General features: G+C 47.4%; 8 protein-coding genes across 8 annotated transcripts; 4 read left to right on the top strand and 4 right to left on the bottom strand.

Moving 5' to 3' along the window:
- Positions 1-295: 295 nt before the first annotated feature.
- Positions 296-1,530, top strand: K460DRAFT_28919 (uncharacterized protein). The gene is made up of 2 exons (XM_040929103.1): positions 296-1,288; positions 1,362-1,530. Exon 1 carries the CDS (start codon positions 422-424, stop codon positions 1,214-1,216), a length of 795 nt encoding a protein of 264 aa, XP_040793719.1. The 5' UTR covers positions 296-421; the 3' UTR covers positions 1,217-1,288; positions 1,362-1,530.
- K460DRAFT_361922 (aldehyde dehydrogenase) lies at positions 1,204-3,689 on the top strand. Its single transcript, XM_040932545.1, has 6 exons — positions 1,204-1,288; positions 1,353-1,577; positions 1,652-1,702; positions 1,762-2,130; positions 2,198-2,517; positions 2,597-3,689. Exons 3-6 carry the CDS (start codon positions 1,670-1,672, stop codon positions 3,303-3,305), a joined length of 1,431 nt encoding a protein of 476 aa, XP_040793720.1. The 5' UTR covers positions 1,204-1,288; positions 1,353-1,577; positions 1,652-1,669; the 3' UTR covers positions 3,306-3,689.
- A 550-nt stretch (positions 3,690-4,239) lies between these two features.
- Positions 4,240-5,741, top strand: K460DRAFT_351121 (uncharacterized protein; the record flags this gene model as incomplete). Its single annotated transcript, XM_040931556.1, has 3 exons — positions 4,240-4,258; positions 4,316-5,104; positions 5,155-5,741. The coding sequence occupies 3 exons, from the start codon at positions 4,240-4,242 to the stop codon at positions 5,739-5,741; spliced, it is 1,395 nt and encodes a 464-aa protein (XP_040793721.1).
- Positions 5,742-7,741: 2,000 nt separating this feature from the next.
- Positions 7,742-8,402, bottom strand: K460DRAFT_423738 (uncharacterized protein; the record flags this gene model as incomplete). Its single annotated transcript, XM_040938207.1, has 1 exon — positions 7,742-8,402. The coding sequence occupies one exon, from the start codon at positions 8,400-8,402 to the stop codon at positions 7,782-7,784; it is 621 nt and encodes a 206-aa protein (XP_040793722.1). The 3' UTR covers positions 7,742-7,781.
- Positions 8,403-8,883: 481 nt separating this feature from the next.
- K460DRAFT_328870 (uncharacterized protein) lies at positions 8,884-10,683 on the bottom strand. Its single transcript, XM_040930719.1, has 2 exons — positions 9,283-10,683; positions 8,884-9,230 (listed from the first exon to the last, which is right to left on the bottom strand). Exons 1-2 carry the CDS (start codon positions 10,496-10,498, stop codon positions 8,956-8,958), a joined length of 1,491 nt encoding a protein of 496 aa, XP_040793723.1. The 5' UTR covers positions 10,499-10,683; the 3' UTR covers positions 8,884-8,955.
- A 565-nt stretch (positions 10,684-11,248) lies between these two features.
- On the top strand, positions 11,249-13,262 carry K460DRAFT_328874 (histidyl-tRNA synthetase). Its single transcript, XM_040930720.1, has 4 exons — positions 11,249-11,334; positions 11,387-11,684; positions 11,761-11,873; positions 12,086-13,262. Exons 2-4 carry the CDS (start codon positions 11,465-11,467, stop codon positions 13,121-13,123), a joined length of 1,371 nt encoding a protein of 456 aa, XP_040793724.1. The 5' UTR covers positions 11,249-11,334; positions 11,387-11,464; the 3' UTR covers positions 13,124-13,262.
- Positions 13,263-15,339: 2,077 nt separating this feature from the next.
- Positions 15,340-18,492, bottom strand: K460DRAFT_29036 (uncharacterized protein). Its single transcript, XM_040929196.1, has 2 exons — positions 17,842-18,492; positions 15,340-17,790 (listed from the first exon to the last, which is right to left on the bottom strand). The coding sequence occupies exons 1-2, from the start codon at positions 18,335-18,337 to the stop codon at positions 15,629-15,631; spliced, it is 2,658 nt and encodes an 885-aa protein (XP_040793725.1). The 5' UTR covers positions 18,338-18,492; the 3' UTR covers positions 15,340-15,628.
- A 2,212-nt stretch (positions 18,493-20,704) lies between these two features.
- Positions 20,705-21,262, bottom strand: K460DRAFT_29049 (uncharacterized protein). The gene has a single exon (XM_040929203.1). It carries the CDS (start codon positions 21,125-21,127, stop codon positions 20,780-20,782), a length of 348 nt encoding a protein of 115 aa, XP_040793726.1. The 5' UTR covers positions 21,128-21,262; the 3' UTR covers positions 20,705-20,779.
- Positions 21,263-26,894: the final 5,632 nt, after the last annotated feature.

Raw genomic sequence — 26,894 nt, forward strand, 5'->3', positions numbered from 1 at the left:
CAGACTTCCAGGCTATGGCCCAAAACTTTATGTGTCAGCTGGTCCTGCTCTTTATCTTCACCACTCAACACGAACCATACATTTACAGCCCGTACCACAGACAGTATGGTAAACAGGGCAGGCTTGTTAAGGAAACGACTCAATTCGAACCCATTTTTGTCATCGTAATGATTACTTCATGGTCATCGAAGAACCAAGATTACGTTTTCGGCTTCCATCAACCAAACGTCTTTCTGCTCCAGTGCCAATCAGTTGTCGGCCATTACGAATGCGCCTTTTGGTCGAGATCCTATCCTATGCTCTCCTCGGAACCTTCGGAACGCTAAAGTACCAAATATGTTAGGGGTTGAATATCTCACGATCCATTTCTGTCTCCAGACAGTAATCACAGCTTACAGGCATTCGAAGAGACACCGCCACAATGTCCGCAGCAGCGTTCTACTCGTCAGACCTCCGGTGCATGAGTAAAAAGCGCTACCTCGCATACATACTTATTTCAGCATCCGCCGTCGCCTGCTACCACATCGTCTCAACTCTTGCTTCAAAGCCAATCTCAGCATCAAGCGGCTTGCCTCTTGTGGTTGGCTACATAGCTCACAACTTCTTTCAACGCCAACGCCAACGATCGCTTCAATACTGCGTCCTGCTCTCTGCAGCTCTACTCTCGCTCGGAGACGTAGCCCATCTCATCCAAATCTACATCGTCGCGGATCCAGACACGATGGCAAGCGCCCATCTAGCCGTCACCCACTTTTGCCTTTCATTTCTCCTTCTCTCACAAATAGAATACATATCCCGGACCAAGAATCCCATGCCATACCCAGACGTCTTGATACCCCCGCCCGCCAAAATGATCGCCAGCTACCATCCCAACTCTCCCATCTGTTGGCAAACTCATCTGAGCGACGGTCGAGAACCACCCGCTGCCGTCTTCTGGCGCGCTGTTGCACTGGACGTAACAGTTTGCGTGCTGTGGCATGTTGGCGTGTGGCGGTTCACGTCTTTGCTTCAAGCGTGGCTGAATCCGAACTTTCAACCTAACGCTGGAGCTGTTTATCGGCCGTTCGCGACGGCGTATGGGTTCGAGGTCGTATGGACGAGCAGGGGGGTGGTTGGATGTATGCTGCAGGCTGTTATGATGAGACCAGTTCGGATTCTCAACTCGTATATTTTTGCATACGGGGCAGATAATGTTGGGTGGTTGAGGCGGTGGTAGGGTCTGCAGGATTATCATCGGGCTCGCAGCGTGCTCGTAAGTTGCACGTTGTAACGCTACGAATAAGGCGAAGTATGTCATCGTTTCTACGCATGCTCGTTGTTGATTGATTTCTGAGTAGTGAATTGTACTGAAGAGTCTAAAGATAGACTATATATTTGCATGCAACGTCCCACTCTTATTTTAACGACCACGCCAATAGCATATTGGTTGCATGTGGAGACGCGGATTCGGGCCACTCACCACAGAACGAGGCGTATCATGACAATTATCCGTTCTTCCGGGGGTATCATCCAGGTCATCAGTGGTGAGATTCGAGATGGAAGTAAGCCTTGGCTGCCCCACTTGTATGGTATATAAGGTGAGACTGGATCTGACGAAATATAGCAGGTCACTGCTTTCTCATCCCTTCTATTGATTTACTGAATCCCCCAGTAGCAGTTAATAGCAATCATGGTCTACAAACAATTGTTCATCAACAATGAGGTATCCCATACATATGCTCTCTCTATACTAAACTAAGTATATCCTACTGACACCCCCAGTACGTCGATGCCACCTCCAACGAAACGCTCACCATCACTTCTCCCCACGACGAATCTCTCGTCTTAGACGGGGTTCAGGTCGCCTCTGCAGCCGACGTTGATACTGCTGTCGCCGCCGCGCGTGCAGCCTTCAAAGGCGAATGGTCAAAATGGACGGCCCAGCAACGTAGCGATGCCATGAACAGGCTTGCAGACTTGATCGATAAGCATGCTCCGGAACTGGGGCGCTGGGAGAGTAAGAGTATGGGCCAACCGACTGCCATTGCGCAGTGGTTGTATAAGTTGGTGAGCCAAACATTTAGATACTATGCAGGCTGGACGAATAAGCTGCCCGGGGAGCAGTGGCCGGAAGAGGACGGATTTTACAAGGTATGCTTTCATCTAATTTCAGCTTTCAAAGGGGCTTTAGGAGTGAGCAAGCGCTGATAGCTTCAAGATTGTTCAATACGATCCCGTTGGGGTATGCGCTGGCATTGGGGCTTGGAACGGCACAGGGCTCTTCTTCGGCTACAAAGTCGCTGCTGCTCTAGCTGCTGGGTGTACCTTTATTCACAAAGGCTCTGAGAAGAGTCCAATTGGTGTGCTGCAGCTTGGAGAGCTCATCAAAGAGGCTGGATTCCCCCCTGGTGTTGTCAACATCATCACTGGCGATGGTAAGGTCGGTGCTGCATTGGCCAGCCATATGGATATCAACAAGATTTCCTTTACTGGTTCTGTGTTTGCTGGGAAAAAGGTCCAGGAACTGGCCGCTAAGAGGTATGTCTCTCCTACCACCGGCCGCTCTCTCAGCTCCAAATTGGAGCGACAGAAGGATCCGTAGCTCACAATGACACAGCAACCTCAAACGCGTAACACTCGAACTCGGCGGCAAATCGCCTTCGCTCATATTTTCCGATGCAAACATGGAAAACGCGCTTGTGCACCACAGCCAATTCTTCCTCATCAACAGCGGTCAAGCCTGCACCGCCGCCTCCCGCACCTTTGTGCATGAAGACATTGCGGATGAATTCGTCAAGCAGCTAAAAGTGCGCTTCGAGCAGTTCAGCCACGCCACTGGCGCGCCCGAGGAGGCGACGACGTTCCTAGGCCCATTAGCTGATGGGAAGCAGTTTGAGCGCGTGATGGAATTTTTGGAAATTGGCAAGGGCGAGGCAGAGCTTGTAACTGGTGGTACGAGGAAAGGGGAGAGTGGGTTTTATATTGAGCCGACGATTTTTCTTAATCCCAAGGACGATGCTTCCATCTACCGTGAGGAGATTTTCGGACCCGTCATCACAATCAGGACGTTCAAGACGGATGAGGAGGCCATTGAGCTGGCGAACGATACTAGTTTCGGCTTGTCTTCGTGCATCTTCACGGCCTCTATACCGCGCGCCCTGCGCATTGCGAAGCAGCTTGACGCTGGCAATGTAAACATCAACGCAGCCCAGCAGGTGAGCGTTGACGTGCCGTTTGGGGGAGCGAAGCAGAGTGGCATTGGGCGGGAAGGTGGTCGTCTTGGCTTAATGAATTACCTCGAGCCGAAGACAATCCGCCTCAAGTAAGTTGTCCTTGTCCATACGGAGTCAAAGCTAACAATTGGTAGCATGAATGTTTGAGGTGTTCAAAGCGGCAGAAAGGGGGGCCTCGTATTGCAGAAGACAGATTTGGGTGTAATGTACGAGGGGCTGCTGAGTTGGCAAGAGCTGAGTGGGGTTGTTAAAACACGCCGGCAAAAATGATGATTGATTGTTTCGAAACACAAACACTCCTCCACACTCGTTTCAGACTGCTATACGCAACCATGGATTGTAGCGTAGCGTTTACCAAGGCCGTATATGCGGCCGTTGCGTAATTCTTTTGGTTGGGATGCACTGCGCGACACGGTTCTAGACCATGGCTCCACCTACGTCCATATATAGCAGCAGCTTCGGCCAAAGCAACTGGTGCCTATCGGATTCTGTGATAGCAAAACAAACGCTCAACGAGAAACGTCGTGTATATGCATTGACTCGAATGGTGTTTCCAGTGGTGCACAAGGCCAACACCCGAAGATCTAACCCAACCCGGCTCGGAGAAACATGCAGCCCGCCGACTCATGCAGCCCAACCATGCATGCATCGTCACACGTCACTGGCGTGAGTGGCATCTCGTCCCGCTGTTTGCTGATCTGAGTGGTCGACGGAGCCGCCCAGGCCTCTTCTTCCGTGCAGTGAGGCTGGATGAATGAGGAGCAGCGAGCTTGCTTTTCGCAATGCCACGGCTCAAAGGCTGGCGGGTCCTCTGCCAGCATACTCACGATTTACAATTATTACAATTTTTCGCAGCTGTTCCAGGTTTGCCGGTCCCGCTGTGACCAGCAGGTGATAGCTGATCTGAGCTCAGACTGCCGTCTGTGAGAGATCGGAAACGGATACCAGCATTAGGGCGTCCTCACCGCCAAAACGTTACTTCGGGGACGCTATTTAGATCCCCACAGCATGCCCGTAGCTTGTTGCCATGGCCACTCTATCCCCAGGTGCGCCGTCCCCCGAAACTATCCACGACTAGCTCGCTGACTGAGCCGTGTCGACAGACGTTCGCGACTCCACCCTCAAGTCTCTCAAGCTGACATGCCCCTCGGCCGATGTCATTGACCGTGAACCGTCCTCCGCTTCGACTATCGACTCGCCGTATATGGAGAACAACCCCTTTGTTGATGTGGGAGATGAGTGGTCGGACGAGGAGGTACTGCTACCGCGGAGCAAACCAAAGACGCTCTATATCCGACCACTCAAGATTACGCGCACGCCGGCTGAGACATCCTCGGAAGAGTCCAACTCTACTGCGCCTAGCCCGAATCGATTAAGTGTGGATGCCGGCCCACGCGTGCCGCCTAAGAATCCGTCGCGACCGGATGTGAGGATAGGCAGTAGCCAGGAGGATCTGGTGCAGCGCTTCTACCAGGTGACGAGAGAGCGAGATGCTTTGAGGAAGGAGCTGCAGAGGAAGAGCATGGGTCCGCACGGGATACCAGCGAGGGACTCAGTCGTGTACAAGTCGGAAGAGAAGACGCTGATCGAAGAACTTCACGCCTTGCGATACGAGATCAGGATATGGAGCGAACAGTACTTTAGCGGACCGATCAGGACCAGCAGCAAGCGACCGCATCTACATAGGGCGAAGGACTTATTCGGGACTTTGACAGACAATTTCCAAACGTATCTGAAGAGTCCCGAGGAACGACCGCTCCTAATACAAGCTTACGTGTGGTCAAAGTTGCAGCAGAAGATCTTCAGCAATTGGCAAAAGGGCTGCGGATATGTCTGGGCGGGCAAACTTGGTGACAAGAATTTACGCCCTATCAATGACACCTTACGAAAAGGTACCTTCACGGCGTTCTCCCTATATTTACTTCTCGCTAATGATTCTCAGCCGTTAAAAACGAAGCTGAAGCCGAAGAATACCACCACTGGCGCTCCAACACCGTCAACCTCCTAGTCCCGCAAGTCGACGGCAAATGGCGCCCTACCTTCGACGCCTCGCCCGTTCTCAAACGCATATCCCGCTTATGCAGCCGCATCCGACACAAACTACGTCCTTGGTCTACACAATCCCTCCGCGTCGGAAAAGAACAATTGCACACTATCGTTTCAGCGTCTGTTGCGCTGGATCTGAAAATGAAGAGGCAGAGGGCGGACTATCGGTTCGTCATGTTCACGGGAGGGAAGAAAGATGAGTTTTGGGGCTATGGGTTTTATGAGAGTGAGATGGAAGATGTCTATGAAGACGATAATGACAGTGGTGGCGGAAGGTTTGGAGCTGGGATTGTGAAGGGTCGAAGGGTGGAACTTGCACTTGCTCCTGCATTGGAGAGGTGCGGGAATGCGAATGGACATGTTTTTGACCAGAGCTTCATTCTAGTCAAGGCAGATGTTAGCTGTAAGAGGTTGGAGAAGCAGAGGCCGCAGCCAAAGTCAAGAGGAAAGAAGAGTGGAGTCAAGGTTGTCAAGTACGTCTGAAGACAAGCCGCGGAAACACTTTGAAAGGAAGAATATTGTCAACACATCCCACCATGTGGAAATCCCGCGCCCGACATCAGATCGATGCAGGCCCGTAAAGCGAGCGGCTCAGTGTCGTCAAGTTTGACTTTGCACAAAAGTCCATCACCTCAACCTGTAAACACCTCCACACCTCTCCGGGTCTCTGGTAAAGAATCACAGCAGAGGGGGAAAGAAGCGGGAAAATCATGAGGTGGAAGATGCCAGAAAGCGGAGGAGAGGCTGAGGGCTATAGCTAGTCGTGCTGAGCACAATACAGCGCCCTGTCTGAGGTACAGTTAGGCCTCCATGAGGGTAACAAGGCCGAGGGGGCTACGTGGAAGGTCGAGGAGCTATGCAGTATGCACTTTGGTGTTTTGTGAAACAAACATATCATAGCAGGTGGACATATGCGCGCAAAGACGTCATGTCGCCTTCCAAAACAACAGGAAATCGAATTCATCAATATAACAAACAAGGTTACCTATCTCTACTTGATCGAATAACACTAGCCTCCTGCATCCCACCCTTCGTAATAAAAACCACGCTACGACACCTTTCAAGATTGTTCCACCATCCCATAAAACACCTTTTCCTCCAAATATTAATGACAAACCGACGATCAACATCACACTCGTTTCGACCACGGACCTACGCAGATCATCAGCTGCTTCCCCCTATTCCTGAATCGACCATAGCAAGCAACCGTCTCAGCAGTAACCCACCTCGACAGAAGTTATTCCTTCGACTTGTTGTCTGACGTCGGCGTCGTCGCTGGTGAGGCTGGGGTCGAGGTGGCCAGGGGCTTCAGCTTGCTAACATCCCCCGCGCGAGGAATATCCGATCGAAGGATACCACTAGTCCAAGCCATCCGCGTTCGGTAGTGATCCTGTGCATAACCCATGATAGAGGAAATGGACCCGGAATGCGGGGCAGCGATACAATGTTAAAGTATACGGAATCAACGATCAGGATGCGAAGCGTCAGTGTTTCAGGGTTTGGAACGAAAGACGGGGTTTTCTATGGGAGTCACGAGGATGAAGCCTGTGTAAAGTGAAGGAAAAGAGGGTTGTGGACTGGAGGGCGGAGGGCAGATGATATAGAAAGCTTGAGGAAGGCGGGGAACATTGGGTGCGCTTGTGTGGAGGCTTGCATGATCGAGTTCATTGCGTAGTTCCAACGGTGCATTCTCTAGGTTCGGATACACGGCGAAAAGACCCAAGGACAAATCAAGCAATGATACGCCCCACCCTCAACATATCATTGGTAAAAAAAAACCTGTTTGTTCTTGTTATCATGCTACCTACTGACTAGAATCATCTCGATTGGAAAATACTTGAGACCCTAAGCAACCCTGACCTTGATACAATGCTCAATTCGAAGAGAAAGCCCTGATGCAAACCCCATTTAAGTTTACTCACGCAGCGTGCATAGTGGCTATCTCTTTAACCAAAAAAGATATCCTACAATGGTTTTTCCTAGCAAAGCAGATGCCTAAAGTCAAAAGATGTGTCTGGTCACGGCCCACTATCGCTTTTCTAATATTAGAAACAGTTCAGTAAGCGGAAGTGAAGCGGCCTACATCCTTCGAATACTGGTTACGGATTAGAACTGCGGTGGAGCAAGAACCGGGTCTCGAGCGTCGGCTTTGGTGTTATAGCCGTCTCGAGAGCTATCCAAGAGATGAGGTTGTAGAGTATATGACATATTGATGTTATAATGGAAATGGGTAGATGGATTGCCCCGACGTTGGTGTTGAGTGGGTGAGAAGAGACGAGTTTTGGCGAGGCAGCTGAGCCTAGTGATAAGGAGTGCGACTCAGCCTTCTATGGCTGACCGGTGAAGATGCTGTGCACCGTCTCGACTTGCATGATCGGAAATAACACCGAAGGGCCCTCAACGGTTTATGGTCTGGAGCAAAGGAGACTAACATTCCTCATATTGTTGTGAGGCTTTTTACACCATAAGCGATTACCAGAGTTCGAGGATTCTAGATTAATGGATTCTACTACGCTCCTTGTTCTAGTTCATATCCAAAATCTCACATCTCTTGTGTTCACACATTACACAACTAAGCGAAATGTCTTCAGAGTAAGGACCGTCCCCGCAATTACAACAGAACCAAACATGCCCTAAAGGCTTCTTCGGCTGCACTACGTAGTCAGATGATGTTGAAGCCAGTCTAGAAGAACACATCCCGTCTGCAATTGTGCTGACAGGCCCTCGTTCTACATGACTTGCCGTCCATGAGCCCAAGTGTTGCACCAACCCACTGTCATGTGTGATATCCGAAGATGGATAGTCGTCTTCATGTCCCTCGGCGACGTGAGAGATCGAGTCCGAAAAATAATTTTGTGGTGGAGGCGGTGGAGGCGGAGGTGCGACAGGAAATAGACGTTTTGCTTTTGTCACTTCGGCGGCGACATCGTAAACTTCCTCCTCCTGTTCGTCATACGCAAACGATGGGTTCTTGGGGTATTCGCTAATTGTCTTTTGACCCGTATAAGGACTGTCCATATACACCGAGTTTACACTGTCCAAGCGGCTGCAATAGGTCGATGGCGAGAAATACGGTGTCTCTTGTGGCTCAGCGATTGATTTTGGGTCATATTCAGTGACCTCGTTTGATATTTGAGCGCCCATACTCTCAAAGAGTGGGAAGCTGTGCTTGATGAAATTTTGGGGAGAGAGCAGAATCAGGTTAATTCATAATATAATTCCGTCAAACTTGGGGTAGGCTGTGCTCAGCGGTGCTGGTACGATATGCACTGCCCCCACAATGAAAAGGGGCGCTCCATTGGTTATTGAGAAGCCTATAAGCGCAGTTTATGCGTCAGGCTGAGGAACAGCGCCGATTCCTTCTCAGGCTGTGCTACTATCGACTAGGGTCGGACATTGCTTTATTCCTTATTCTTTATTCCTTCTGTTGTATATTAGCTTTAACTTTTATACAGTTAAACACTAAGCCAAGTGTACTTTTCGTAGGTATGCTGGTCGTTGTCGTCCCTGCTGCGTACACAGTGTGCACAGTGTGCCCAGTCATAACGAGGCCAATCGCACCCCACAGTTAGTCTTTAGAGCAACTGCATCACAAAGGCTATTAGAGCTATTCAGACAGATTCATGTGTAATCTGCCATCTTAAGTGTCTTATTAAGTATTACCGCTTTCTAGTTTAGTTTCTTTGCGGATTGATCCCTACTGAGGCACCGCATGAACCTCCCAATCAGCACCATAGAAACCCTTTACCTTCGTACGCTTCTCTTCGTCTCCAAGTGGTCCCGAGGCACTCGTCACATCGCTCCCTAAGACACCCTTCTTCTCTCCGGTCTGCAGATACTCTAGAAATCGAACTGAAGTATCAATGTACTCCCGTAGAGCAACTCTCGAGTCCAGCGTGGTTCCAGTAACTAGTTTCATGATCCAGGGAACAATCAGGGGCGCGTCGGTGCATGAAGGGTGGGCAGTGCCAGCTATGCGGGGTCAGTATGCTCAGTAATCATAAAGTCAGTAGAGAGTACATACTCAATGTTGTGAACCATCCTTCCTTCACGCTCTCCACAATCTTTCTTACGACGTCAAAATGCCACCCCTGTCCGTAAAACTCGGTCTGTTGCTCTGTCCACTCCCCGCTTTGCATAACCATAATCGGGACATCAATGTCCTTGTTTAACGGTCCAGAGCCCTTGCCTGGATCTAGTGCAATGCCACCGTTGATTGGCATCTCCTTGGTTCCAGCAGCTTTGAGAGCCTGCAGAACGCCAGTTGCGCCATAGGAGTGGCCCGCGACTGTGACAGAGGAAAGATTGAGGCGGTGGTTAAATCCAGGGAGGGATTCGCGGGGTGAGTCGGGCTTAAGATTGACAAATGGCGGGTCACCAGCGTTGAGCTGTGCAAACAACTTGATTGTTTCCTGAATCTCAATTTGGCGGAAAGCGAGTTGGGCAGCTTTGAGGTCGAGGTCGGTCATCGGCGGGTTGGACTCAAGATCTTTCAGTTTCAGGTGCCAGACTTCCTTTTCCGTTCCATTAGGATGATGAATAATAGTGCCTGGTCCGCTTCCATCTCTGTGCTCAACCGCAGCAACCACGTACCCATGACTTGCAATACTCCCGAGATAGTGCGAATAACTCTGGCTCATTCCAGCCATGCCATGGGTGAAAACAACGCATGGTAGAGTTCCAAAGTCTGCATCTCTTTTCAGCTCTTGATGTTCTTGCTCAGCTGCGCTCAGGATCTTGTTAAACCCAGCAGCGCCGCCGCTTTCGTCTACCAGGACCTTCTCGGCACCTGAAAGGATGGGCGCGTCAACGACACCTGGTATCACGGTACTCGAACCAAGGAGCCAAAGGGCGAAGGTGAATACGGAACTCAAATATGAGACACCTGCAAGCCGAGCATATCCCTCTCCGATCAGTGAGACGGGTTGTGGGAGCCATGGACGAGCCCACGGTCGTGAGCTTGGCGGAGCCGCGGATAATGAGGAAGGATAGTATAATGTGATAGCAAGGGTAGATAACTCGAAGGGTTTCCCCCCTGTGTCCTTCAATATCGCGTCATGGATGACTTGATTCTGAACTTCGGTTTCAACATCTAGAATTCCGACCTCATGAGGTCCGGTATATGGCGGAAGTGGCGCTGTGATTGGTGTTAAGCTAAATATGAAAACGAAGAAGAGGAAGCCAGCTGATATGAAGAGCAGAACCCGCCGCGAGGTGAAGCGCCGGAGATGGAAGACCATGATGTGCAGCCAAGTTGGGTATCTCTGTGCTCAGCGCCCGATAAATTAGAGCAACTAGGAAGAAGATGGTGAACTAGGGTTTCTCGTGGACGTTGAAGGGTATGTGGAGGAATGATGTGTAGAGGAATGGAGATTTGCGATGATCCAAAACAAGTATCACAAGAAAAGGATGACAGAGTGGCCGAGGATGCATAGAGCAAGATGAAATGGCAGCTGTGAAGCGTGACGGCGACGGATGACGTAATGCTCAAAGAAAGTTGCGATGCGATGCCATTGGCTGCCAGCGGCTATCAAACTCCACTCCATTTCCCTTAATTCTGTACATAAATACTGTTCAATTGAGACAAATAAGACGTGCGATTATGATGCACTAGGTTCCGCTACATCCGTCGTGTGTAGATTGGTCACGATGGTGTCCGCAAAGATGCTTGTCGGATCTCGCAGCGAAGAAACTGGAGGGGCGGTTAACCGCATACCGTTTCTACTACAAATATCTACATAAAACTCCACATTTACTTCTTTACTGAATTAGTTCAGCGATACCCAGTTTCCTTGCGATACGAGATACAATGAGCGCAGACATGCTTGCCGTGTCGCTACCAGGTGCTCGGCAAGTACAGGTGGGGCAGTTGCGCAAGGAAGATTCGATGATTATGTTCGCGTACTGTAGAGTATCTGAGGTGAGCAGCAATGCGGTCATTGAGACGGTTCCTCGCTTGAACTTTGTGGCGTCGGCCTTGCTTGAGTCACAAATCCTGCCCGCACCATCATACTTTGATGCTTACATGCTTCTGACTACCATCTGCTATCCTCACAAATACAACTGCAACTGCTCGGTGTGTTCCTAATTCCGCTTTGAGAAGCACACAATGTGCTGAAGACAAGCAGGCAACTTTAATTAGTACTGGTCGCACGAGGCTCCGAAGGATTCGAATAGCGTTACATTCTGAAAGATAGCCTCGAGTCATGTCACCTATGCAGATGAAAACGCCAAAGGGGACTCGGGATTGGGCGGGAGAAGACATCACGCTACGTGAGCATGTATTCGACAAAATTCGGAGCATCTTCAGATTGCACGGCGGTGCTGAACTTGACACACCTGTGTTCGAACTGAAGAGCATCCTGACCGATAAGTATGGCGAAGACGCAAAACTGATCTACGATCTGCAAGATCAAGGCGGAGAGTGTAAGCGCCCTGTGTTTGGACTTTTCGATTTGTAGCCTACGTGTTTCCCCTCTCTGCGTAGCTGACGATTATATAGTGTGTGCCTTACGATACGACCTTACTGTTCCCTTCGCTCGATGGCTAGCTATGAGCAATGTCCGGCAAATCAAGCGGTACCAGATTGGCAAGGTTTATCGACGTGACCAACCTGTAAGTAGTTTCTATATTGCGTCCATAAGTACGCGGAAACTCATATTGCTTCATGGATGACGTCAGACATCTCAAATCTTAAGATGGAAGGACCGAAACCCGTGGACGTTTACTTGACACTGCAACATTCGTCATGTTGAGCCATCCGAGTGTCCTCAAATACAACGCTTAGTTGACTTCCCAATGAGAAAGACATTACTGACGAAGGTCAGGCGATTGCGCGCGGGCGTCTCCGAGAGTTCTACCAGTGTGACTTTGACTACGCCGGGACGTTCGATCTCATGGTCCCGGACAGTGAGGTCCTTTCAGTCATTGTCGAAGTGTTTGAAGCCCTTCGAATCAACGTCACCATCAAGTTGAACCACCGATGCATATTGGACGGTATGTTTGCCGCCGTGGGGGTGCCCCAGGACCAGCTACGCTCGATCAGTTCAGCGGTCGACAAGTTGGACAAATCACCCTGGGAGGAGGTCAAGAAAGAGATGTTACAGAAGGGCTTGGCTGCGGAGGTGGTAGATAAGCTTGGTAGCTATCTCTTATCCAGTGACATCAGCAACGCGAGCGATATTGAAAGTACCCTTTCGTTCATCAAGAGCGATGAGGTGCTAATGGCGAACGAAGATGTCAAGAAAGGCGTACAGGAGATGGAGCTTCTCTCGCAATATCTCAGCGCATATGACATCGCGACGTATGTCAAATTCGATCTGTCACTTGCCCGAGGGTTGGACTATTACACTGGGTTGATCTACGAAGTCATCCCGGAATCATTCTCCACGGTAAACGGTGCTGCGCTACAAGTGGGTAGCATCGCAGCAGGCGGCCGGTACGACACACTCGTCGGCATGTTCAGCAGGCGCGATATACCTTGCGTGGGCATCTCTTTTGGGGTCGACCGCATCTTGACCATCCTCAACGCTCGTCAAAACAGAGTTGAGGATCCGAAACCCAAGATCGACACGTGGATCATAGCATCCGACAGCAGTTCGCTTGTTGAGGAGCGCATGGCTATTGCCCGGGAATTGCGACAGGCATATATTAGCGTCGACTTTAACCCGAATGCTTCTCAGAAGCCACGGAAACAATTAGAGGCAGCAGACTGTGTGGTGGTTGCAGTCTATCTGGAAGAAGATACAGAGACTGCTGGAGGGATACGTGTCAAGGTTCTCACTTTGCCTGAAAAGAACCTTGACAAGGCGACGGTGGTTGATCGTGAAGATCTAGTAGACGAGGTGAGAAAGCGTTTAGTATAGGCAGAATGCCTTTCGAGAAGCGTAAAGATCTTTTGACTGCATGAACAATGGACATGTACGTATTCAGGCTCAGTGAAGTCAAGCCGCTCGAATGTTAATTCTTACTCGATGGAGTACAATGTCTAATCCATCCACATGCATACATCCTCGCTTCTTGATGAGGCTGAACATCTTCGATTACCTGCAGAAGAATTCTACCGTATGCACAAAGCGGAGATCAAATCCATTTAGGCTCCACGAAGCCATGCCCTCAGGGCTAGAAGTTCCTGTCTCTTCCCCCCAAATTGATACTCACCTCTTCCCAATCCGTCAACACGCATACATCCGCTCGCCGTTTATACTACCCTGGAACGCATCATTAGTTACAACCGGGGTTGACGTTAGAACATCGCTGTACGGCCCGGATAATCTCCTCGGCCATCCGCCTGCCGCGTTGATACTGATCTATCCATATACTAACGTTATAACAGTGTGATTTATGATAGTTGTGCCGCTTCTGATCAGCCTCAAAACTGACTTGCATAGCGCACGGTTCTTGGTGTGCGGTTTTACCCGGATGATCCCTTGCGCTCCATGATTGCGTAGAGTGACTGGAGGTTTGGTGTTGGTTTTAGTATGCCAAATTGTCTAGCTCCAGCCATGTTAGATGTAGATCAATGTGCGGCCCGAAAAGAAAAGCAGGAGTGCGTAACGGGGCAAGCATGATGTGATGTAGTCACACATCTTTCTACAGACGGCTGTTCAGCTCTGAAGTCGGGAAGTGGGAAGTTGCAATACGGCCCGATCGCGACCGGGGAAGTCTCCGTTAGGTCACTGACGATTATAGCAATGGTTAGCAGTGATAAGGAGCCGGGGAGTTTCCTTTTGCAGTATCCTTGAGATTCCAAGGCTAATCTGGAGTCCTTGTTTGGTGATGGTTCCTTTCGCTTCCCCAGATCCCGCGCTTACCGGATATTACGGATCCCGCATAGTGAAGCAGGGGAAAGTTGTCTCAACACAGCGGCAAATATCGTGAACGGGAACTACACGCTAACGTCAAGTTAAGACGACTCTCAGAAGTCGCAAGTATGGTACCGAGTTATTGGGGGCTTTGGTAAGCGTGTGGCATGATTTCAATTCCTGGAACCGAAGGGCTGATCCCTTCGACTCCGGGCCCAACAGAGAAAGCGGCTCGCATGTTTACCTCCGAGACGCGAACTTTACACGCATATGCTTGGGACGCGCTGCGCTTGTTGCATGCGCTACGGACGCCGCAATTTGGGATTTTCCAAACGTTGTTGCGTAGGCTTGATATGGATGTGAACGTGCATCCACGCTTCGTCCTCCATATGACATAAATGAACGCACACGCCGCGATGCGTCATAGGACTGTGGCCCTTCAATCTGGAGTCGCTTTCCAGAGACCGGTTACTTCACACGTTCGCCTCCGTCAAACGCTGGTTGATGGAAATGCGACTCGAAGGCCCGGGTTGCTTGTCCCTGTCCGTCCATGCGAGTTCGTGTATCTGGGGTGTGCAAAAAGCCGCTTGCTCGATCCCTGTTGAATAGACCACCCCCTTGCGTTGGCATCACTGCTCGCGATCTGTTGACTTCGATTGTATAAAAGTGGTATAATTATTATTCGCATTTTGCGTGCTTTGGCTTTGTTTTGACGATCTCTTTTGCACGTGCCCGTTATAGCCTGCACCACAAGCGTTATGCACGCGCTGGCGCAGGGATCGGCAGGGTCAGATCGACCAGGTGTGGCGTGATTGGCATAGGAAAAGCAATAGTGTTGAGCATTTATGACAACTGTGCTGTGCGTTGTGGCTTGATTAAGTCCGATTTCCGCGCGAAAGTGATACACCGGAGAGATTTGTGCATGCACGATTGCAAGTGCAGGGGGAGGAGCATTTGTGGAAGAGAGAACGCAAGTGTGAGTATGTAGTGCAATTGCTCTAGCTAAATGCGAGAGCCGATGCAAGATGGCGGAAAAGTAATGATGAACTACGCCGTCTTCTCGCCTGCTTCCGTCCTCAACACCAGGCAATGAATAGATCCTTTTATCCACTACGACGCCGCATTATCGGTCCGCTAGACTCCCTACGACGATGACAAAGGAGACGGTGACGCGCAAACGCTGCAAAAGACGCCGATATCTAATACGAGCAATGATACAGCGATGCGCCTTAGCAACGCGCTCAGAAACGAGTTGACGAGAGAGGAAACTTGAGATAACACAAGGAAATTCGACGGGTTAATAGAAGAAAAAGATAGCACTCCAGCTGTGACCCTTCAATCTTCCATCTAAGATAGCGAATAACTAAAAACTAAAAAGAAAATGGAGATAGCGTCATAGACGCTCATGAGTCGTGAATATATATACATTGAACGCAATGTGGTTGTCATTGACAGCGTGATTCGAAGCATGGTCCAGCCATACCACTGGGTGGAGAGCAATAGGATTCGTTGTAGGGCCGTGCCACAGAAGTGTGATCTCTGGAAACGGCTTCGATAGGAACGGCGTTACACTCGGTTAGGAGTTGGTGACTGACGTGGAGGTGTTGGGAAGAGACTCAGCATCGGCTGGCTTGCTGCGCGATTGCGCGGCTTTGCAGGTCGATCCTCTGTAGCGTTTGAAGCTGCGTTGAGCAATTTTGTTGCGCCATCAGATAGCGTCTGCTTGTGGTGATATGCTGGAGCACGGCTGGAGAGCTGCGAGTCTTGACAAGCAAGGTCCTTCAACGTATCTAGCCGACCTTCGCTTGCAGAACGATCGATGCGCTGCGAACCGCATCGTGCGAGCTCTAATGAGGTCTTAAGTTCACACTCAAGGGAACTTTGAGGTCCATGGACCTTCTGTGGTTCCTCTTCAGAAGCGAAGAATGTCCGGCCATGCATATTACGCCCCGGAGGTGTAACGTCATCATCATCCTTATCTTCTTCGTCATATTGGCGAAGGGAGGCGACTTGTTCGGACAGCTGTTCGACTACGAGGCTGAAACTGAGGTCCTTCCGCGTGCGGCGAGAGGGCACAAGCTCTGGTACGCTACCAGCGGAACTCGCAGAACGACGGACCGGAGAGCTCCAGAGGCCGGAGCTCTGGGCAGAAGACATAAAGCTACTGTCATATGAGCTTCGTCTACTGAATCGAACGTGACTATTGCGGGAAGAGCTGGTTGTGCTTTGGGTTGCGTCAAGCATAGGAAAGTGTCGATCTGAACCATCGTACTCATCGAGGAGATCCTCATAGGTGACTTCACGCGTGTCTTTGTATTCTTGAGGAACCAAAAGCGAGGGGCTCAGCGCGAACCCTTCGTCCACGGTGAAGCCATTCCCATGGAATGGATTAGAGGGTGTTAGTAGTCCCGTCCCTGTGGTCGATATAGACATGGCAGACGTAGGAACCAAATCTGGGACGCTCCTAGCGCTAGGAACGAGTAGAGATGTGCGAAAGTCAACGGAAGTGGGTTTCGTTGGAGCGAAAGCGTCGCCCTCATGTACCAAGGATCGCATCTGCGCATCCAGCTGTGTCTTAGAATGTGAGTTGACGCGACTTGCCTGCCCAAGGTCGTGCTGGTGGCTGTCATAATCCCCGTCATCAGATGCACGATCCCATTCAAAATCGCAATCAGCTTCCAATGCATTCTCATAGATGTAATCAACATCATCTTCCCATGACTCTTCTATCGCACGCCATGTGTTGGACCTGCGGCGACTGACGGAGGGTCTTCGAATAGAACCCCTGCGCGTCAGATTGCCCGACCCTAGGGTTTCTGACATTTGTGACATGGGTCGCGTGAGCGGACTTCTTTGGTTGGAAGATGTCGAAGAATGGGAATTCCCACGGACGCGGGTTCTAGACATTGGGGAGCGTTGGCTGTTGAAGGCGAAGGACTCAAAGAGGGGTGATCTGGGTGTAGTTGGTGTCCGCACTGGTGGTTGTGGCGCGGGTCGAGGGCTAACAAATCTTTCTGGTTCCTCATCGACATCCTCAAGGCTGGGACTGAACGGTGGTGTCATGGCAAGGATGGCAGAATCATCAGGCGTGGAGAGAGCATGTCCAAAATATGTTGAAGCTTCTTCCTCTTCTTGTAACCCTGGCAATTGTGATGCTGGTGATGTAGCCCCAAGCGCGAATGAATCCCACACACCGGACTCTCGTTTGGAACGGTAGGACCCTAGTACAATTGGTTCTTCCCTATCATCCAAAGTTTCCCGACCGTCATGTATAGGGACTAGAGAAGGAAGGGAGGAAAACCGAGGCGGACCTACACCGGACTGTGAGTGATGATGATTCCGGGGACTGAGACCCGGCTGGGAGAAACTCTCTACAGATCTAGACACGCGAAGCGTTGGTCTCGAGGCTACAACCCGTGGGGAACAATCCGTCTGTTGCCATTCGTGAGCCGATTCCGGACTGCGGGGAGGTGACCCAAATCCTAGAGCAGATATCGACTGGCCCTCTGATGTCGCCAGATCCTCGGATGAGAAATTGCTGAAATGAAGATGATCGGCCTTGATCCCGGTGGGGCTTCGGCTAGAAGATTGCGATGCGCTCACTGCCCAGAAGCTAGCAGCTTGATTATCGCTAGAGGCCTTTTCGAGGGCAGCAAACTGGTGTCGATCGGTATGCGTGAGGTGCTGGAAGTCGAAGGGGCTGGATATGCGATGTTTAAGGTTTCGGACTGCAGGTACTAATGAGCGCGAGGAAACAAGAGCTGAAGGAAACCACTTACAAGAGCCTTCAGGCTGATTGTGTTGTCTTCTACCCTTCCGTAAGACTGATGTCCGCTTCTCTGACGCATCCGTCTCCTTATAGTCGGTAGCATCTATACTGGACGTGACTGTCTCGCTTGATCGCTTTCCCTTCTTCCCGCGGAACAACGACCTTCTTGCCCCAGGCCCTGATGATTCAAAATGGCTCCTGGAAGGTGGTTCATGCAAGGAGGCTTCATTTTCAGCCATGTCAGGATGAGACAACGATAACAACGAGGGTGTCATGGAGGTGGCTGTGTTGCTTCTTGACCGCAGGTTAAAGACGGAACTCCGCCTAGTCGAATAAGCTCTCTGTCGTTGTTCCGGCGAGTGCATTCCTCCATGAGAAGAAAGACCGGAGCCTTGAGACACCCAAAGGTCGGGTTCTGCATCAGAGGTCGAGGGTCCAAGGGCCAGGGAGTCTATAGACGATTGTCGGGATCGTGGCAGAGCATCACTCTTATGAAACGAAAACATCGCTTGGTAATTAGGAAGAAATCTGGGAGGAACGGCCTAGATACAAGCAGTAGGAGTCGGTCAATGCTGTAATGGCGCGGGCGAGACCCCGCAACTGGTCGGCAGATGTGTAAAGCCTACAACCATGGAGCAGTTAAGGGGCGAGTTACACGGGATACTCTGCAGGAACGTGTTCGCACACGCGAGCTCGGCTGTTATAAGATAGAAAGCCCAGGGTAAATGCCTGATGAACGTGTCAGTGGTCCATGCAGACAACTTTCGAGTTATAGGCCCGAGACCTGGGAAGAGGACGGAGCAGGGTTAAACAAGGCAAGATGATAGAACACGGGCTAAGCCATAGTATATGAACGTGAGAAAAAAAATAGGACGATAATGGTGTAGATGAGACGCAGAATAAAGTTGGGGGTGATATATGCGTACCTGGTAAGATGATTGGCTTATTGGCAGGGAGCAACGCGGGTCTAGTCACAGACCACAACACCGCAGGGCGACAGCTGATGGCAAGGGATCACCTGTCTCTGAGGCAATAAGACGAGGGTGTACTGGAGTTGAAGGGGACAAGTCTACGCCGGCTGGTTGTCGGAATTGAGGTGAGGTGGGACGAATTGTTGACGTGATCCCAGGAGGAACGATGTGCAGTAGTAGCAGTAGTGTGTTGTTGATGTGAAGCCTCGACGAGGGAAGACAAGTAAGCTTCAAGGTTCATTGGGCTCCTCGGTTGTTTACTCCATGATGGAGCACTGGGGCAGATGAGGCTTTTGCGGCCGGTGAGGTACGAACAAATGTCGGGATGATCTTACTATGTAAGTACATGGCGGGCATCCAGCATCGGAGAGCTTGTGGAGAAAGATGGATAGTGCTCAGTGCGCTCCACCGAGGTTAGTCACATTCAGGGACAGGGTATACTGCACGCTAGAGGCACATGGGTTCTGCTGCTGAGAGACGGCACCTGGAGAACTGTTAGTGGCTGGGGATGGCGGAAAACAGGGCATCTAAAGACGAGGGATCCCAAGCCTGACTGTTCTACAAGCCACTAAGGCATCAGCGCACAGAGAAAGCGGTCCGAGAGGTCGGTTGGAGCAATATAACGTTGCCGGGGCCATGAGGGTCACTGCTGATTGGACGCTGCAGCGAATAAACGGTTAAATGGTGCGGCAGACGTGCTGGGACCGCAAGGAGCACCCGTCGCCTTGCAGGGCCGTGAAGTTCAATCTACTCGCGCCGGCGGCATGTTGTTGTGCAACCGCGAAGGATTCGACCAACGTGCAGAAGCCTTGGAATGACCGCGGCTAGCACTTGCTGCTGTGGTCGTGAACCTCAGGCGTCCTCCAGCGCACAATACATATGTATGGGGTGATGGCCGATACAACGCGGGACAGTACTGTGGGGATGGGAGAGAAGAATTTTGGTAGCGACAGCAGCTATTTGTTATCAGTGCCGGACAGTGGTGCCGGGTTCGCGTTTTTCAGGCGGACACGGCGCATATGCCTGCAGGTGCGGTTCAGGGTACCTTGCAACGGTCTGCGTGAGGCCGTAGCCTCGACCTTCCAAGGTTAGCTACAATATTGAGTTGGTCCAAGGTAGGTCGGAGCATGGTTGAAGAGACTGTGGAAGATTCGGTGATATGTAGTCGCATGCTGTCGCTGTTTGCCCGGGCAAAGATGCATCCAATTCTCTCGCTTTGCAAGGCGGAGACGATACATTCCCCCTTTGGGCATAGAGTACCGTTCCAGCCACGGCGATCTTCGCTCGTGAGACAAGCGGAGGATGAAACAGCCGAAGAGAGGACGTGTCCAAATGATGGACGCGATACCCCGCCTCACTCATCTCAATTTACACAGGGCTTTATGTGGGTCGACTAAGGCGTACGCAGCTGTCTGTTCACGAGGCCTGAGAGCAGCCTGACAATCGTTCTCAAACACACTGATGGCTCTCTCAAACATGTTTCAAACTGTCTTCACAGGCGGGCTAAAATGATTGCGGTCGGGGGCCGTTAGACCTTCGTAGCCGGCCATTTTTGGGATCCCCCTACGGAGATGCGCCTGCATATAGCACAGCACATATGGCGGCATGGCCAAGACGCCATATCCTCGAGTCTGCCATGCTCTCAAATGCCATCAACGTTGCAATCCAGTCTGCTGAGTCCACGCGGTGACTGTGTAACACGGTCGGAGCTGCGATGGACCCATCAGCCGCTGTACAACGCCTATGCAGACGGTGAAGAAACGTATGACAGGCGCTTATCGTTACCGTGTGCTTGTTTGTTTGGTTGGTTTCGCGGCGAGGATTGACCTCCAGCTGTACTTGACAAGTGAATAGCGTGGGGGGGTCAAGCCTAGAAGTCAGCTACAGCTGCGTGGACGTTGAACGAGCACACCAACCGACAGCATCCTGTCGACGAGGCGTTTGTGATGGTGCGCTGTTCGCCCGCGCTACCTCTAGTCATTTACGTTTGTGCGGCGTTTTCTGTCGTCGGCTGGATGTTGAAAAAAAAATTGGTCCGTCTGCGGCACGCTGCAAGCCGTGGGTGAGGGTCCTCCTGGGGTTGCATACTGAGGATTTCGTGGGCGATTGGGACAGGGCCATCTGCCGAGCACTGCCGAGTAGAGAAACAGCAGAAGTTCCAAGTGCATCTCGCAAGGATATAGGAGCCTGGTCCTTGGAGTCCTTGGAGTCCAACGAGGCCGTGGTGGTGAGCAACGGGCAAAGCGCGTCCCAGTAGACTGACTCATCACTCGTCCATGCCCAGAAGGAGCGAAACAACACCGTCGATACGGGACGACGCCTCATCACTGATCAATCACGTAGGCCACCTATCTGGCTCGAACTCGACCTATCTGCAGGAACACGACGCAGCTCCAGCAGTCCAGTGGTTCTCCTCCGCTTTCCCCTGGTTCCTGCAGTGGCCTTGCTGACCGCAACCGCATATCGGCCAAAAAGCCCCTCCGTGCATCCACTTTCTCTTTGTCCCAAGCAGCGGGTCCGACCACCTAGCCAAGAGGGCTTTCGCACAACGATCTACACGCTCTCCTTTCCATGTCTCTTCTTTTCGCCCTCGGATGACGTTGGCCTGCATGCCGACTGCGCTATTACTTCCCCTAGCTTATGCAGTAGCCCTCTCCAATGGGACTTCGGTCCTACCCAGACACGCGCCCACACTTCTGGAGACGACTTTGGCCTGTCCATGTGCTGGCTTGCACTTGCGCAAACGCGTTTTGTACTTGATAAGTTTTACAGCATCGCCCAATATTAGCCGCCTATCTCAGCTTCCTATGCACGATGAAGAGGTCTTGGTAGCCGAAGCCACAACACGCGTGCTAGCCATCTCTCATAGGACGACGTCCTTGTTGATTGCACGGCTCTTGCTAGGTTCTCTAAGCTTCCGATCCTTTTGCAACGTCACGTTGGTGTAACAATCTTATCACTCGTACCTGCTTCTGCGTTTTCCATGTTGGACTCAGGCGTTCTCGTCGGGTACCACTTTGCCAACCACTAGTGTTAGTGGGCGCTGTTCTCCGCAAGCCCTACTTAGATCTACCTCCCAATGAGCTCCAATATCGTCTATTCAAACTAATGATACCCAAGTCGAGGACCCTCCCAAACTCAGGTTGAATAGAAACACTACCACAAGGAGCTATAGCCATTCAATTCTAGTGGTGCTGGTATACGGGCGTAACGTGCCTGTCTCTCACGCCAACGAAGCTCGCAGCAACAAGCACCGCGCTCGTTCATGCTGACTTTGTCTAGCCATGACAAGTGATGGGAAGGTGATAGAAAGCAGCTCTCGTGTCATCGGCCCATCGCCAATCTATCAATCCAGTGACGCAAACGCCGATTGCCTTTTGCTGCCTCGATAATAGGTTTAGTTGGTATTCCCACGATGCTATTCATCTTGATTATCCTTAACCTAACTAGCTGATTGCCCCTATCCTAACCTTACTTCGATCAACATCCCATTTTGACTGTAAACTGACTGGCCCATCTCCTCACGGCCTAGCTCCGGCAGTTTGCTCATACGCTTGGACTACATCTCTGATCGATTATTCGGGGCCTACCATCTATGATACAGGTCAAATGAGCGATCTTTTCATTGAGAAACCCACAAGCGCATACAGCACACCCAAAGAACCTAGCTCTCTCTCTATATGCTCGGCTACCATCCTTTGTACCTGACGAGCGCATGTCGCGCTCGGTCCTAAAGGTCGTACACGATATGCTACCCCTGAGCTACAACCACAATTTGTACCTGCTTGCAGATCTATCAAAATTTAAATGTCCACTGTGGAACTGGCCGTGGTCCTAAGAAAAATATCATTCCGCATCCTTTCGATTGGCGTCAGAATCGAGTACGATGGACTGAAGATCTGGATGAGCACGAGCTTCGTGTAGAAGTAGGTGAATTGATGAAGCTGGACAGGATCAGATGATGCATTTGAGCTCTGGAGAAACCCCTGGACGTAGCGTCAGAACGGATCTGGAACCAAGAGTATCCCGTACTCAACCCAGAACTATTCTATCCACCATGAGAGGTAACAGTACGCCATCTTCATGTCAGCTTCCGAGTCTCTTAGGACGCCAAGGTCATGACGTCGGTTAGCCTCTATGTTTAGGACCTTTAGGTCTAGAACTTCGGATAGTTAACACTATATTGGTTCCTACTCTGATCTCCCTCAAATATGCTTTGCAAGTTCACCCAGTAGGTCTTTCGATGGTTCCAAGACGCCGCTGACAATTACTACTCTCTCACTCTCGGAAGCAAGGGCCAGGTGCGTAATGCTCTTACCAGCCGCTCCATAATCTACTTGTAAAGATTCCAGGCACACTGGAGTTGGTAATCATCGTCCTTCTCGGCCTTCAACGGGATCCAGCCTTTGTGTGAGGTACTTTCTGGGGAAATTGGTTACAGGGACCGATCACGAAGTGTTACAACCCCTAGGCATCAGACGGAATAATTCGTTGACGCCCGCATCCACCAATTGTCCAAGTTTTGACGACGGAACGCAGAGTCCAACTTGCCTGACGGTGATATTCCACAAGCAGGATTTAATTGCTTACAGACCTTCCATGGCCTCACAGTCACGCATCGAAGAGCGGCCGCTTCCTCATCTCGTACGCAGTTTATTCGCGTGCATTTCCACAAAAGGTACCGTGCTCAAGCCTAATCTCTCCAAAGCTCTTCGGGAAGGCTCACGGCCCGTGTTTCAAGGATCGGAATCCTCTCGCCGACGATCAGAAGCCACCAACAACGCTATGAGCACTTGGACACGAAAATCTGCATTTCGAATCACTGGTCTAGTAGGTCTGCAGGTAGAGCCGTGATCTCGCGATTAGTGTCACTCATTAGGCAGGTGTCTACTCGCGATAACACAGTAGATCAGAAAACCCATCTTGAATTAGGTGGACTATATTCGGAGGGGTTATTTCCAATATTCAGAGGGGTCGTTCTGGATTATACGCGTGCAGCCCTCAAATATTCAGCCTAATCTAATACTGACCCTGACTAATTTTACTACTAATTATATTATTTAGTTAAAAATAGGTAAATTTGTTCTTAATTTATAATATTTTAAGTTTACTAACTATTTTATTAAAACTGCTAGCCCTAAACTGCGCAGCTATACTAATATTATAAAAGCAATTTGTTTTATTTTAAACTACAAGTACGTTTTTATAGTATACATAATAGTACTATAAAATTTTTTAGAATTATTTTATTATATAGTTGTAAAATTACAGTACTGCTTATATTAAACTTATAATATTAATAATAACATTGCTAATACTTTTGCACCCTAATTTTTAATAATATTTTAAAAAAATATATTTTTTTGTATACAGACTAGCTTAGAATATATATATATACTTTTTTTTATATTAAGGAGGTTGTACAAGATGCTATAATAAAAATATAATTTTATTTAAGTAAATTTTTATTAAAGTTAAGCTTAAACCCCTAACTAGCTAGCCCTCTGCAATAAAAATAAAAAATAATAGCATATAGCTGTGTATATAAAAACTTTAGAGTAGCTAGAAATAGCTTTTTTTAAAGCTTTTAATTAGCCTAAACTACTTAGATAAGGCTGGAAAAGCTAGAAAAAAGAAAGAAAATTAATATATATATATACTAACTTTTTTACTACTATTTTAACTGCTTAGAAACTTGTTTACTATATACTAGGAGGACGCTATAGCTCTTTAAAAATATATACTAAAAGGGAAAATAAACTTTAAGGCACTTTAAGTTTCTTAAGTAGCATTTAAAATTCCTAGATAGCTAGAATTTTTTTTTTTTTAACTAAAAATAGGGGGGCAAGGCAAACCCTTTATTAAAACTATATAAGTTACTACTTAAAGACTTTTAATTAATTTTTAAGAATATTACTAAGTACTTATTAGAACTAAGATTAAGCTTTTAAAGTTTTTAATAATAAAAATTAAAGTATTTAAAACGCCTGCATATACTCTAAATAGATTAAATTATATTTTTTTAGTATAAAAATAGCTTTTAGGTTATTTTTAGCAACTCTGCTTCTACCCCTTGCACTTTTAAAATAATTTTTAAGTTTTAATTTAACTAAGTTTTTAATAAAAAATTTATAGCAGCGCAAGTTATTTGCAGCGCAGAGGGGGTAGAAGTACTAATATTAACCTACTTATATAAGCTTAAAAGTAAAGTTTAGGTTTTTTTAAAGCTATATACTAAGCTAGTACTTGTAAAAAAAGTTATATATTATAGTAAAAGCCTTTAAATAATTTCTAGGATTATAAGATAAGTCTTTTGCAAGCCTAAACTAGTTTGTAAAAAAAACTAATTTAAACAAAATAATATAAATATAAAGTTTTTAAAGGCCTAGAATATTTATATTATTAAATACCTAAACTTTTTTTATATTTACAGCAACTTAATAAGTGTTTTTAAAAGCCTAAATATACTTATAAAAGTTTTTTATTATGTCTAAAAAGTACTTAGTTTAATTAAGAAAAGCTTGTTTAACCCTCCTATATAAAGCTTTAAGTAGAAATATTGTTTGCTAGCTAAAACTAAGTATATATTAGTATATATACTCTGCCTATTTATATTTTAGAAGTATTATATAATTTTTTATATAGTCTAAAAAAGTTAGCGCGTAGTTAAAATGCTTCTAAAAAAATATATATAAAGTATTAAACTGCTTTTTACTTTAGGCGTTTACTATACTATAAAAGCAGTATAAAAATTTTTTTTTAATATTTTTAAACTTTTTTTTCTAATTATAGAAGGCCTTATTATTAGCTTAAATTTTATTAATTTTAACTTTAAAGTTAGTATTAAGGTGCTATAAATAGCTTTTAATAGAAATATTTTTAAAAGTCTTACGCAAGCAGCGCTTTAAAGCTTTTTTATTATTAATAATAAAAATTTTTATAGTACGTGTAATAAAGTTTAGGAAATCCCTTAAAGCAGTTATAGCATTATTATATACTTTTTTTTATTTATTTAAGAAGAGCGTAAAAGCTATATTAAAAGTTTAATTTATATTTAAGATTTTTATAATATAGAAGAAGGGCATATTAAAATAGTTTATTTTATATATATAATTTATTATAAAAATATTTAGATGCTCCTATAACATATTTATAAAATATAAATAAGCTTAAAATAATAAAATAAAGCGGCTAGAGAGATCTTAAGTAAACTTAATAAAGTATTTAAAGGGTGCGTTATTTATTTTAATTAAAAAATAAAAGTAAGATTTATTTTTATAAAAATCTTATTAAAGCTTATTTTATAAAGCTTTAATTTTTAAACAGCCTTTTAATTTTTTTAATTAGCACTTTGCTATATAGTTTCTAACATCCTAAAAAAATATAAAAAAGCGCCCTTCTTCTAGCTGCAAGTAAATAAAGCCTAGTGTAGTACTTAATTATATTTTATTTTTAATTATATAATTTTTTACTTTATTTTAACTAGCTTGCTAGAACTATAGGAGGCTGTACTATAAAAATTTAATATAGTTATAAGTAGAATTTAAAATTTTAAGCCCCTATATAAAAATATTGTTTTTACCCTAATATAGTTAATATAGAGTAGCTTTTTATTTATATGCTTTTATCCTTATACTTATATTTTGCCTACTAATACTTTTACTATAAAAAATATTAGTATATTTTTAACTGCATATATACTGCAGGCTAACTTAGGTAACTTTTAAAAAAAGTCTAAATTAAGTTATGCATTTTTTTTGTACGTATAAAATAAAAGCTGCAAATTTATAAAATTTATTATAAAAAAACAGGTTTAAATTTTTTACTATTTAGTAGTAATTATTACTTTTAAAGCTTTCTAAGTATAATATAGTAAAATTAAAAGTTACAAAATTGTTATTTAAGTTGTATTAAGTTAGAAAAATATTATTATTCTAGAGCTAGGCCTTTAGGGAGCCCTTAAGTATTATAATTAATAGTTTTTATATATTAGAAGGTAGGAGTTTTACGCGTATATATAAAAATTAATAAAAAAAATTATAGCTTAGTAAAATAATAATAATAATAATATATTAAACCTGCTATACTAGCT

This window comes from Cucurbitaria berberidis (assembly GCF_010015615.1).
Source record: "Cucurbitaria berberidis CBS 394.84 unplaced genomic scaffold K460scaffold_1, whole genome shotgun sequence".
In the NCBI taxonomy this organism is placed as follows: Eukaryota; Fungi; Ascomycota; class Dothideomycetes; order Pleosporales; family Cucurbitariaceae; genus Cucurbitaria; species Cucurbitaria berberidis.

Bases quoted from the DNA above. Each gene is read 5' to 3' on its own strand.
- K460DRAFT_328870 (XM_040930719.1), bottom strand. From the start codon at position 10,498: ATGGTCTTCCATCTCCGGCGCTTCACCTCGCGGCGGGTTCTGCTCTTC. The intron at 9,231-9,282 runs GTATGTACTCTC...GACCCCGCATAG, and splicing joins AGGATGGTTCACAACATTGA to CTGGCACTGCCCACCCTTCA.
- K460DRAFT_328874 (XM_040930720.1), top strand. From the start codon at position 11,465: ATGTCACCTATGCAGATGAAAACGCCAAAGGGGACTCGGGATTGGGCG. The intron at 11,685-11,760 runs GTAAGCGCCCTG...ACGATTATATAG, and splicing joins GCAAGATCAAGGCGGAGAGT to TGTGTGCCTTACGATACGAC. The intron at 11,874-12,085 runs GTAAGTAGTTTC...GACGAAGGTCAG, and splicing joins TTTATCGACGTGACCAACCT to GCGATTGCGCGCGGGCGTCT.
- K460DRAFT_28919 (XM_040929103.1), top strand. From the start codon at position 422: ATGTCCGCAGCAGCGTTCTACTCGTCAGACCTCCGGTGCATGAGTAAA.
- K460DRAFT_361922 (XM_040932545.1), top strand. From the start codon at position 1,670: ATGGTCTACAAACAATTGTTCATCAACAATGAG. The intron at 1,703-1,761 runs GTATCCCATACA...TGACACCCCCAG, and splicing joins AATTGTTCATCAACAATGAG to TACGTCGATGCCACCTCCAA. The intron at 2,131-2,197 runs GTATGCTTTCAT...GATAGCTTCAAG, and splicing joins AAGAGGACGGATTTTACAAG to ATTGTTCAATACGATCCCGT.
- K460DRAFT_29036 (XM_040929196.1), bottom strand. From the start codon at position 18,337: ATGTTTTCGTTTCATAAGAGTGATGCTCTGCCACGATCCCGACAATCG. The intron at 17,791-17,841 runs GTAAGTGGTTTC...TAGTACCTGCAG, and splicing joins CAATCAGCCTGAAGGCTCTT to TCCGAAACCTTAAACATCGC.
- K460DRAFT_29049 (XM_040929203.1), bottom strand. From the start codon at position 21,127: ATGAGGCGTCGTCCCGTATCGACGGTGTTGTTTCGCTCCTTCTGGGCA.